The 13,553-nt window shown below is 38.7% G+C and overlaps 1 protein-coding gene across 17 annotated transcripts in view; it reads left to right on the top strand.

Annotated features, from left to right (window-relative positions):
* The window catches only part of LOC134213360 (sodium- and chloride-dependent GABA transporter ine), a 112,838-nt gene that overhangs the window by 79,416 nt on the left and 19,869 nt on the right, over positions 1 to 13,553 (top strand). For 16 of the 17 annotated variants that reach the window (XM_062692354.1, XM_062692356.1, XM_062692364.1 and 13 more), the window contains one exon: positions 13,012 to 13,257. In XM_062692354.1, the coding sequence (XP_062548338.1) occupies positions 13,012 to 13,257 (246 nt within the window). Of the gene's footprint in view, positions 1 to 1,667; positions 2,082 to 13,011; positions 13,258 to 13,553 lie in introns of those variants that run through there. The other variant, XM_062692366.1, reaches the window with a different exon arrangement.

Below are 13,553 nucleotides of genomic sequence, written 5' to 3' on the forward strand. Positions count from 1 at the left end.
AATTATTTGCATCAATCATTTTTCCTTAAAGTACAGTGAATTACCCTTGTTTTGATGTATTAACCTTATTTGTACGTCAATCCGTTACCGAGATACAGATGATTTTATTATTCCGGATTCTAAATGGACATAGCTTTAGATCCAGAAATCCATTTGGAAATACATCAAGATATTTCTTCAAAAAATCATTAGGGAAAACCTTAAAAATCCTTATGGAATATGCAATGGATTTAGTTTAGATATTGATGAGAAATTTGAAAAAAATACCTGAAACTGTGCTGTGCAATAGACTGGCCCAGCTTAGTATGGGGAGAATTTTTTTTGTCGAATTCCACGGGGCACCCCTTAGGATTGTGTCTTTGGGTGAGAAAATCAATCTCTCAAAATTTCAGCTCAATCGCTTGTTGCATAAGCTGGCGCAATTGATTTGAAGTTTGTATGGGGATTTCAGTCAAAATATATAGGAAAATACACCTCCGTCACTCATTCGATCTGGAAATTTATTAGGAGCTGAATTGTGTATTTTTGGATTTATTGATCGAATCGTATCAGCGAGACACGAGTCGAGTCAAGTACGAAACACTGAAGACGACCACATAGTTGTGGTCGAAATACGTATCTGCAAAGATATCGAAATAATTGGTGGAATTAAATGGAGTTACTTAACTCATCTTAGACGGTTGCTTAGGAAATTTGGTCGGAACTCCTACGGAAAATTCTTCAGAAACACCTACGGAGGTTGATTCAGGGAAACAATCCGAAATTCCGAAATTCTGCGGCAATTGGTTTCGGAATTCTTTCGAACTGTTTTTTTAATTGCTTCAGCAATTATTTCAGGAATGTATTAAATAAATTCTTCCAGTATCAGTATTTCTTAAGAACTCCATTCTGAAACTCTAGTAAGAATTTTTTGGAGTTCTTACGAAATTTCTTCAGAACTTCATCCAGGAATCCTTTCTATTTTTTTTATAATTCCTTCGAAAATTCCAACGAAAATTTAATTAAAAATTTCCGTGATGCTTCACTTCAAATCATAGGCGAGTCAAAGCCGGCGAACTTATCCACCATTTTTTTGTGTTCAGCTAAAAGGAGTCTACTTTACTTTCATTACCCTCTTTACTTCAAGTTTGAGTTGTTTCCGCTTTTAGATGAACCCAAATTTGTGACTAATTATAATGCAACATACTACTAGGAGGTATTGAATCAACAGAAACTCACAACAAAACAAACTCCGGTTTTTACCGGTAGCGAAAGATTGGGAGGTACATATTCTGATGGCGCCTACATCTACAAGGAGCGCACCGTTTGCTTAATTCCGTTAAACGATAAAATCAAGTGTTAAAAAGCAGTCTACTTCTCCAAATGTACCATCGCGGATGACTGTACTTACGGTCCACAGATAAGACGCTGGATATAATTTGCATCCATCCAGCGTGTTCCGCAAGACCGCTCATGTACAACTCATACACCCGAGAGCGTATGTACAATAAATTATTTTCTTAAGGGATTATCATCTGCTGGATGCTGACGTTTCTCGCGGTGTATTGTGTTTATTGTTACAATATACTTTTAGAGCTGTTTGATATCTCGTTATATGACCGCGAAATAGCTAATCCACTCGCTACAAGAATCTTCGCAAATGTAACGTCTGCCGGAGACGGTTAGGTTTATCAGTAGGTTGCCTATCATGAACCGCTAAAGATCGAAATCCGGGCTCGTTACGTGGACGCGTAGATCAACTGAACCCTCATCAAGTGCTCACGTGTAGCACGACTGATGTGCGGTTGGATCAGTTAGAAGTGATACTGATTGAGAGGCTAGTGCTTTATTTCTGGTGATAATGGTAAAAACTTGGATATTTTAATTGGTTGTGCTGAGTAGAAAAAAAAAACACCAAATATGGCTAATATGGATCGGAAATTGAAGGTGCATATCCAGGGAGGTGACTCCAAACAAAACGGTGCCCCGAAGCTAATTCACTATGGACATATGGAGGACGTGGAGGATCTATTTCCATTGACCAATGCCGTCGGTAGCTATCCGAACAGTCCGATCTTGACGAGGAAATATTTTTCTAAATTGTAAGTTTAAGAACTTTAATTCAAACTTGTTTTTCAGTTATCACAATTTAACACTAAAGAGTTATATTTTCAATGAAAATAATGTTTTTGTCAAATTAAAAAAGAAATTGATTACTTTTGGCTACCAAACATATATATTTTTTGCGGTAACTATTCTCTAATAACTATGACATACATATTTCTATTTTTAACGAACAATTTTAGATGTAGCTTTGTCTACAAAATCCGAAAACGACATTGATATGCTTTTATAGTGTTCGAAATGGAACAGTAACAAAGTCTCTCATTTAATTCCAAAAACCTTTGATAGTAAAAATATTGAATAATGCCCTAAGTCAATTTTACTTCTATCAGAAAAACAATTTGAAATTCTTAATGCGAATGTAGTAGAAACGGTGGACGGACATTGAAACGTTATGGTACCTTTTTCGATCATTGCGAAATCAACTATTGAAAGGATCGATTAGTAGAATAATACTTTTTTTACAAATTCTGTTATTTTGAATGAAAATTAAGCAGTTGTTTATTCCTTATTTATCTACAATTAAAAAATATATCGGACCCGGCAAACTTTGTCTCGCCCAAAACTGATTCATAGAGAAAAAAAATTATATAGGATTCACAATATAGACGAAAGGCAGCATGTGTAATAAATCAACTGCAGTACTTTTTCGATTTTTGTTTTTGATTTTTCGAATACAAATTAGAAGGGTTAAAATTATGGGTTCTTTGGACATTGAGTTGACAATTCTGCTGCATAAAACAGCAATTTTGAATCTACATATGTATGAACATCGGATTCGGCGCCAACGCGAATGTGATTTCCAGTAACTGAATTTCACTTCCAAATTCCAATTCAAGCGAACTCCTTGAAGGAAGTTTTTCGTCAATTGATCCACTGCATTACAGGAAATCAGCTTGAAATAACGGCAATTGTTTCTACTTGGAGTACAATTGTAATGCTTTTGCGTATTTTTTTCCCTACTGTAAGTATACAATTTGACGCCAATCGTCGATCCATGCTGATACTCTAGATGACCGTGCGTGATCGCATTACACCTCACCGTCGAGTAGCAAACAATGTCTATCTGTATCTATAACTTGCGGTTTACTAATATAAATATCATCCCTAAAGCCCTAATGTTCCATGGGTTTGAAGCATTTTACATGAAAGCAGAAACAAAACAAATAATAGCATATTGACTTGAAACAGGAACAACTCCACACAAAAAAAGCTCATTGCCGGGAACCAATTGCGCGTTGCTCGGATTGAGTGGAGGGAGGAGAGACTCGGAAGGAAATTCAACACATGCCGACTAGAAGATCCATCGAAGAACTTGCAACACGAGCAGCGAATGCTCCTGAAGGTGGCAGCGTAGAAGAGCAGTGGATGGCCACAAAGAATGCATTTAGCAAAACAAGGGAGAAAAACCTGCACACTCAGTGAAAATGATAGATTCACCATTTTCAATGTAGGGGAACAGACGGCTTTGGCAGGTTTTGTTCTATTATTGGCAGGGGGGTTTTTGTCGACCAAATTTTATGAAATTTGGCCACAATATTCTTTGATATGCAAAGAATGTTTGGGCCAAATTTGGGCATAATCAGTCATAAAAAACCCCCTGCCAATAATAGAACAAAACCTGCCAAAGCCGTCATTACCCCTACTCGATAGATTTTTTTTTCGCTAAATTCAGCTATGTATTCAGATTTTTTGTAACACGTTAAGTTTCTGAGAAAAACGGTTTTTATTACACAAAAGTACGTATTTTCATAGAAATTTGATTTCTCTGTTAAACAAACTTCCATTTTTGCTTTTCTCTTTGAAAATGATGTTTCATAGAATGCAGCTTGCAGAATGCATATAAGCTGCTGAATTTTGTTTGGCACGTTTACTTGTTGTAAAAAAACGGAAATAAATTTACAAATGAACGTATTTTCATAGAAATTTGATGTCTCTGTTCTGCAAAGTTCTATTTTTGATTATCACTTTGAGAATGATGTTTGAATTCCATTGAATGCAGCTTGCAGAATGCATATAAGTCATTGAATTTTGTTTAGTACGTTCATTTGTTGTGAAAAAAGAAATTAAATTCACAAAATAACGTATTTTCATAGACATTTGGTTTCTCTGTTCCGCAAAGTTCTATTTTTGCTTTTCACTTTGAGAATGATGTTAGTACCTCATAGAATGCAACTTACAGAATGCAAATAAGTTGTTGGATTTTGGTTTTGTTATGAAGAACGGAATTAAATTCACAAAAGAACGTATTTTCATAGAAATTTGATTTCTCTGTTCAGCAAACTTCTATTTTTTTTATCACTTTGAGAATGATGTTTGAATTTCATAGAATGGACCTTGCATAATGCATATATGGATTTCATTCAGCACGGACATTAGTTGAGCGAAACAGTATCATCACAAAAGTACGAATTTCATTAGTGTTATTGAACGAAAAGAAAAGAACACATTTATTCGTTAGATTTATATTTAAGTAATTTATTTAATCACGTTTCTTTGCATAGTTCCATTTAGATTTATTCAGATGTCTTTGGCTTTTCGTATTCGGCCGGTGTGTTTGGCGCTGCAGCATCCAGCAGTAGTCCGCTAGCACGGCTGGACTCCATTTTCCGCTATAATTTGTATCTGTTTTCAAGTTTTCTTGATGAAATCTTTCGCCGTGTTCATCAGAAACAGCTCCCATATTTTCTGGAACAATGTCCAAATGCGAATGTAAAATATGTAATTTAAGGGACATATTGCACCCCAGTTCCGAGTATGAAGAAATCAGCTCGCCAATTATTTCTACATAGTACGGAAACTTGTTGTTCCCCAAAAAGTGACAACGAACGTTTTAAAATGCAATGCATTCTTTTGCGTTGAGATTCTTTTTTTAAATAAATCATCTGTAAACAGTTTCTTTATTTGAGGGCCAACAAACACTCCTTTCTTAATTTCGGCCTCATTTAACCTTGGATACATTTTTTCAAAAATAGAGATCAATCCTCTCTCTCTCCTTGGATATTCAGCTTCTTGACAAAATTGAAGAGGATGGAGAATTTTTTTTGTCTTTTTGTACATTGGCAACATTTTGCTTTCCAGGAGCCAATTCGGTACGTGCCGGCCAGCAGCATTGCAGTTCATAGTGTTTGCTTATTGCTCGACTATCCCACTGACAAAAAAACAACAATATTTTGTATATCCTCCTTGAAGAAGCAAAGCAATCACCTTAAAGTCTGCACATAGATTCAATTTGTGTTCAGCATATTTAATTTTTCCAAAAGTATTTTTAAGTTTTCTTAAGTTTCTTTCATATGAGCTGCAGAAACCACTGGAACTGAGGCACATTGGTTGCCATTCTGCAACAACACCACCTTCAAGCTTTTGCTAGAATCGTCAATGAAGAGCCTCCAGTCGGATGCACAATACTCCACCTGTAGCGCATCCATCAAACCTTGCACATTGTGACAAAAAACTAGATCCCCATCCATCAAGAATAACTGCACATTGTTGGAATGCCTCTTACGGTATGATAATATCTTGACGTCTTTCTCCACAACTTTCCACTGCTTTCGTCTGAAAGCCAAAATTCTTCGAAAACTCTGCTTTCGTTTTGTGTAGTTCCAGGTCTCGAACCAAATCGTCTAACATTCGCTGGGAAATTAAATAAAGCTCGTCGTAATACAAAGGCGTAAAATGTGGATCATCCTCAGTACTTTCTCCATTGTCGGAGGAATGCACATACCGCAAGGTCTTTTCTATGAAGTCCAAGCTTTGCGCACAAAGTGGGGAGGTAAAACTCGGCAAAAAACAAATTTCCATAAAAATACGTACTTTTGTGTTTTTTTTTTCGTTTTCACAACTACTGAATTAAGTCCTACAGATTAGTGCTAGTCCCAAGCAAACATCTGTTGGTTCTCTGTGCAAGAACAGCTGATCTGGTCACAATGGAGTAGCAACTACGGGCAGTCAATCAAGCTCAAGCTCAAGCTCACTACTGAATTAAGTCCTACAGCTTTTTTACATTCCGCAAGGTCCATTTTTTAAAATCCAAGCGTTACTCACAAAGTACTTTACTCGGCTTTGCCAAACTTAGAAACCATATTTCCATAAAAATACGTACCTTTGTGATTTTTTTCGTTTTCCACCACTAATGTATGCGCTGAATAAAGTCCAACTTCTGATATGCATTCTATGGGGTCCATTCTTCATAATTCAAGCTTGATTCTGAAAGGGACAAGAAATAAATCCGGCTTTTCCGAAAAGAGAAACTATTTTTTCATAAAATACGTACTTTTGTGAATTGAAAGTTTTTCTCAAAAACTGTGCAAATAATCTGATAACTTATTCGAATTCAGCAAAAAAAAATCTATTTAGTACATATAAAATGGTTGAAGAGAGTAAAGCACTGTTGACTAGTGTTACAGGTACAACCTGGCGTATTGAGGAGCGTAGAGATTGCAAAGAGGGCAAGAACGATAGAGCGAATAAGAACCAGAGCACCCAAACACGAGTTCCGTCAACGGTATTTTGTTCTAGAGACAGAAGTTGAACGCTGCTGCAGACGGGACAAACATGCGTGGGTGGTCTCATGACGCCTGAACGGAGCAATGATGAATCCGACGATGCCAGTGTAAAACGGGTCAGTAACTCACCGACTCAAACAATCAGCTGAAAGATTGATTCAACCATCAACATCTTGGCATGAGCCGCCAAGGGTTCGAGGCATTACCCGCGTCAAATCCGAAAATCCATCACTGTTTTCCGAAAAACTGTAGGCACGGCACGTGACGGTTCCGAAAAAAGGAGATCTGATTGTGTGTCGCACTGGCGGGGTATCATTTTACTGTAAATTGTTTTCAAAGTTCTGTGCAAAGCTATCCCAAATCGGGAACAGATACAGCATAATATGGACACGACTCTCCGATGGCAGCTGGCAGGATTCCGTCTCGGAATATCATTTTCAAACCATAGGAACGTAGCAGATCCATGAACTTTCCACGAGTTCTCTATTTGGTATTCATTGACTACGAAAAAACATTCGATGATCTAAACCACGAAAATCTGTGAATCGTCCCTAGACGCAAGGGAGTATTGGACAAAATCAGCGCAGTACGAAACTTTTTCCAGCAGAGTGCTGCCTAACGGATCTTTGCCTGACATCATTTGGGTAGTCCTTAGAGTGAGTCAAGGATGTACATTCTATCTCCGCTAGTGTCCTTCACTGTAATCGTCGAAATCATGATGAGTGCAAGCAAACTTTCTTCCGACAACGCTGCCTCACAATGCAGTGCGTATGTATTGACGACATCAGGTTGCTTCAGTCATTGTAGCTAAAAGATATTTTGGTTACAAGATAAAGATTGTCGCTTCGGTTCCCTTTGTTCTGCTGTCCGAAACATGTTGGGTACCGAACTGTCAAATCGTATGTATTTTTCCTTCATTGACATTTAGCACCCTATCCTCGCCAGCAAAAGATGTTCCGGACAGCGACGACAGCGACAATCTTTATCTTGTAACTAAAATATCTTTTTTGTAGCTCGTTCAGAGGCGGGCGTCGATACTAAATAATGTTGATGGCGAATAGTTTTGGGCGTAGTTTACCGAGAAGTGGTCAAAGTCGATCCGATCATTACGGTGATCTCCAGGAGTACCTATACGGAAAATATTCTTATAGACGGTAGTATCAATTAGTCGTATGCCGTTTTCGTGATTTGTTGCGTATCCTACTCCTTATTACACTATTTTATATTTTCATAATCATGATCATTATCTGTTTGCATGGAATGTGCTGCCCGAGGTGATCCCGTTCAACTAGCGCTACATCTTCAAAACTTACATGAGTTGCGAAGAAATAGATGACCTGCATTATGTATGACAGCTTCCATTTTCACAATTCAAGCCTACATCTAATGTATCAGTATCAGTAGATCACTTATTTATTCACACTAAGGCCGAAATAGCCTTTGCAGTACATACATGAAAATCGTCTCCGTGCAGCTTGATCCATGGCTGCACGTCGTTTTCAACCTGATCGATCCACTTTGCTCCTCACACGGCGTAATTCTTGTACCCGTCCAGAAACCACGGGTTACACATGGACGAAGAGGGGGTTTTGAAAAATAACCACGATAAGTCTCATGGAGAAAGGAAGGTTTGGTGTCTAAACCACGTTTTTCTTCTTCTTATCGGCATTACATCCCTCATTGGAACATTGATGGCTCTCAGAAAAGATAAAATCTTCAATTTTTACAATCTCAAAAACTACGAAACTAGAATGATATGGGAATGCTAATATCATCTTCCAAACTTGGACGTACATGTTCATGATAGAATTAGAGGCGAAAGTATAGAATTGATTGTTCCGTTAGGATACGGCAGGCATGAAGAATGTTTTTATAGAAGTCGATTTGAAAGCGAGCGGAGGGCAAATATTTGTGAGGGCACATATCACACGACCTTCCTTCTGCCAAGCTCCCGTATGAAGGGGGAGGGAAGAATATCAGTGTGGAAGCTGATATATCTCCACTGGCAAAAGGAAGGTGGTTTGACTTGCTCATATGCCATCGCGTGCGGAAGGATTTTCTATCGACGAGTACTGTCTCCAGATTTCTAATATGACATCAGCATTTAGTCGAATAGGATTTTTATTGCACAGTTCTGTTTTCTCATTGCGTCCGTCTCGTCGCAACCAACTTGGCTGCCTCGGAGAGAACAAAGCAGAGAAAGGCACTGCTGTTGTACCGTCGACCAATAACAGCTGAATTGATGGATGCCCCCACCAAGGGTAGTACACTAAATTAATGATTTCGTGTGTGTTACTTATACGTGAAGTTAAACGATTTACTTCATGCCTGCCGTATCCTAACGGAACTATCAATTCTATACTTTCGCCTCTAATTATATCATAAACATGTACGTCCAAGTTTGGAAGATGATATTAGCATTTCCATATCATTGTAAATCGTTTAACTTCACGTAGAAGTAACACACACGAAATCATTAATTTAGTGTACTACCCTTGGTGGGGGCATCCATCAATTCAGCTGTTATTGATCGATGGTACAGCAGCAGTGCCTTTCTCTGCTTTGTTCTCTCCGAGGCAGCCAAGTTGGTTGCGACGAAACGGACGCAATGAGAAAACAGAACTGTGCAATAAAAATCCTATTCGACTAAATGCTGATGTCATATTAGAAATCTGGAGACAGTACTCGTCGATAGAAAATCCTTCCGCACGCGATGGCATATGAGCAAGTCAAACCACCTTCCTTTTGCCAGTGGAGATATATCAGCTTCCACACTGATATTCTGCCCTCCCCCTTCATACGGGAGCTTGGCAGAAGGAAGGTCGTGTGATATGTGCCCCTCACAAATATTTGCCCTCCGCTCGCTTTCAAATCGACTTCTATAAAAACATTCTTCATGCCTGCCGTATCCTAACGGAACTATCAATTCTATACTTTCGCCTCTGATTCTATCATGAACATGTACGTCCAAGTTTGGAAGATGATATTAGCATTTCCATATCATTGTAAATCGTTTAACTTCACGTAGAAAGTAACACACACGAAATCATTAATTTAGTGTACGAAACTAGAATTAAAGCCCCATTTATAAGGTTTTGACGTAGGACTACGTCTGTGTTTTCTATATTGGGGTACACTTTACGATTGCGAAAATCGGGGGCCGTCACGAAAATATGATAGACTTTAAACTTTAATATCTAAGCCGTTTCTCGACGGATTTTCAATTTTTTTGGACCATTCGATCAAGGATGAGTCAACGCTTCTTTGTATTTATATGAAAAGACTGAATTTTAACTATTTATTATCGAAAATTGATAAAAAGTTTAGAAATAGGTCAACCAAACAATCACGTACATGCATCACTAGCACAGACATAAAAAATCAATCACTTGCGGGTTTGGATCTAATCCTCAGTTTGAACAAGATTTTACGCAGAGCAGACGCATCAAAGCGATCGCAGCATCACGGAGGCGCTAATGACATTTTCAAAAGAAATCCATCGCATTGGTGGTGGTGCTCGATATGTTGCTGCAGATCATTCAACCTCAACGAACCAGAATTTCATATGAAGAAAAGGTTGACCATAAAAATACCACTGTGGCGATCCCGCACCGCCAGTGCCAGTGCCGATGCTGAAAATTTATTACAAATTGTGGTGTCAGTTAGTTGAAAAGGAACATTGGGAAATTTCTGCTGTTATTCCTCGTAACAATACACATCTAAGATAAACTACATCTCATAACCAAATTCAGAATCGAGAAAATTTCATAGGATTCTTAGAATTTGTCATTCTCCGAATGGTCCGTTGTCTGCGAAATCCACATCGAAATGGCTCGAGCGCGCCGAAAAGCGGCTTTCTTATATCTAATGAAGTAATTCCATTAGCCCCGCCCCTTCATTAATCGTTGAGTGCACATTTTATTTACACCCAATTAGATCACAAAGGGGCGGGGCTAACGGGCTTAATTTATTAAATACAAGAAAGCTGCTATTCGGCGCGCGCGAGCCGATTTGATCGGGATTCGGTTCGACATTCGATGCAGCGGAGCGGACACAGCAGCACGAAGGCGGTCGGACAATTTCAACGCAAGGTACTGTCAAGCGTTTGGATGCAGTTAGTTATTGGAAAGACGCATTGGGAAAAGAAAATTGGTTCTTCTCAGGACCAGTATCTTATGGAAAGAAAGAGTTAATTGCGAAAATGGATTGTTTCGGAACAGTTGTTGCAGAATCAGAAGTGGCGGGAAACCAAACACAAATATATTTATATGCAACGTTTAGTCTTCGCCCGCGATGTAAGCGTTTGTGGCAAAGTAAGGATTGTGATGTTCCCGACTGAAAGCCAGTCGAGTGGCTTCAGCGGCCAATGAGTCATGTTAATTCCACGGTTAGAGACTCAAAGTCCATCCAACTGGGAACAACTATTCGACTTCTTGATTCAGTTGGCCTCCGAGCAGTTTGCTTAATGTTAATAAAATGACACAAATCATTATGGCAAATACTATCAATTTGGAATAGCTACGTAGTCCTACGTCACCTTTGCGTACAACCCGATTGGTCTGCACCTTTGAGTTTTTTTAAAAAGGTCGAAACCCCTCTCTCCCTGGAATAAAAAGCTCCGCTCAGACCAAATTCGTACCTGAGACGTCGTGAATGAAAGGCCTGAATCAAGACCTCATCCCTATAAACGCTTCGTAATGCAAGTGCAAAAAATGTGCACAACATGTTTACATTTTCCAATCATAGGGGAACTGTACCGGTTTTGGCCATGTTCCTAATTTGGCCAATTTTGCGAATAACTCCAAAAATAAAGCAATTCGTGAGGGTTTTATTAGTTCCAACAAAAGATATATCCCTCACGGTTCAATACTGCTTTCAACTGGTCGATTATTTTGGAAAAATATGTATTTTCCAGGGTTCCAGGGCCAAATTAGGCACTAAGTTGGCCAAAACCGGTGCACTTCCCCTACCTTCATTTAAGTTTGGTTAAATTCTCTTATTCGAGATATGAATAACAAGGCTGGGAAACGTGAAGAATCAACAATAGTTTCCTTAGCAACCAGTTCTTTTGCCCAAGGGTAGTGCATTCTCGTGTGCAAGCGCGCATGTTTGAACATTGTACATTGCGCCTTGGTGTATTTGAGTTCAGGTTGGTATTCAGATGGCTATGTGCAAGTTCGAGCATAGAAAGCAAGGTTTGATTGGGTGCAAATACTTACGTGAACATCTCACACATGTTGCACCTTGAAGACTGACCCCAACCTACACCAAACGTCAAAGTAGTTCAATTTTTATGCCACGCTGGTATCAATTTATTATTATTTACCTAGTTAAAGTTTTACACTTTTTCGAGGTTTTCTATACACTTTTACACTGTTTCTGACCCAAAATAAAAGTCTAAAATTTTCTAAAATTGACGCAAATATTCAGAAAAAATACATCACGTTTGGTAAATGCTTATAATTTGTGGAACAGTCTATGTTAAAACATAATTTTTATTTCATATATGTAACAGCCTATCTAATTCACATAAACTTTCAAATATGACTAAGAATCACTTTTTGATCTAGATTTTCCGTTATCTAGAAAAAATATGTAATTGAAAAACTAGAAATGAATTTATTTTGTGTCAAAACATCAAATATAGAAAATCAATTGTTTTTGTAGGTTTACCCCGTCTCGGTCCAAAAATTAATTCAAGTTCTAAGCACGTGATTGAATTACTCCATTTTTTCTCGTTTGGTTCTACCTACCTAATCATCTGAATTGTGGATACATAAAGTCCTCTAGTTCGTATCTATTCAAATTTCAAATTGGAAACGCGAGATTAGACTGACACAATGGCATCGAAAAAGTTCATGAGCTACTGTTTCTACTTCACCGGGACATGTCTCACAATTAGGATTACCGTGCTGTTCGGCAAAAAAAAGTTGTTCCTTTTGCTTGATTTTCTTGTGCATGACCAAATACCACACAGCGCGTTGATCGCAGTTGAGTCCATTCGAATGTAAATCTTTGAAAACCGATTTGGGCAGATACAAATCCTGGATCCGGAATCAATATTAGAGGGTGCTTATACATACTCATAGACGATATTGTGTCGCGTATATGAGAAAAATACAAAAACTAAAACCATTGTACATATTTGAGACCGAAAACCACCTCCTTTACCCGACCGGCATGATGCGCAATAATTTACAACCGCTTTAGGCAGCTCTTTCTATTATACCAATTAACACGTTTATAGTTCACAAATATTTGTCTAATTTACACTTCTATTCCCGTGTTCGTTATAATTAGATACGTCACACACGTTTGTGTGACGTATACCTTTCTAATAAAAAAAACAGGTAATAATTTGCTATATTCGTTCTGCCTCACATGATTTTATCTTCCTCCACAGACCGCCGGATGAACCGTACGACAATGACAGCTACACGGGCATCTCCGATGACTCGGACATCGATAACCTGAAGCCCCGAAAGCAGCACTGGGCCAACAAGATGCAATTCGTACTGGCCTGCATCGGATACTCGGTCGGACTGGGCAACGTGTGGCGGTTTCCCTATCTGTGCTATAAAAGCGGGGGAGGTACGTTTTGGGCAAAGTTCGAAAGTGATGCTGATAAACGCAACCCCGTGCCTATCAGGTATCAGGTATCAGAACGTCGGCTCCAGGGGCACGTTCACCTCAATTTGGGAGATTTGTGCCATCGCCTTCACAGCCTTTTTCATCACACACCTGACGGAAAAGGAAGTGAACAAAAGGAAAGGAATGTGGATGGGAGAACAAAGGGAATGTTTGGAAAAGGGCCCTTGAAGAGGGCATACAACGCATTAGCGTACAAGAGCTTATAGCTCCTTACCACAACGGGTTATGAACAACAAAATACTCTGAAGGTTCAGGTTTCTGAAGTCAATTTCACTAAGTAAGTGTTTACCAAAT

Source organism: Armigeres subalbatus, chromosome 2 (assembly GCF_024139115.2).
Source record: "Armigeres subalbatus isolate Guangzhou_Male chromosome 2, GZ_Asu_2, whole genome shotgun sequence".
NCBI lineage: Eukaryota > Metazoa > Arthropoda > Insecta > Diptera > Culicidae > Armigeres > Armigeres subalbatus.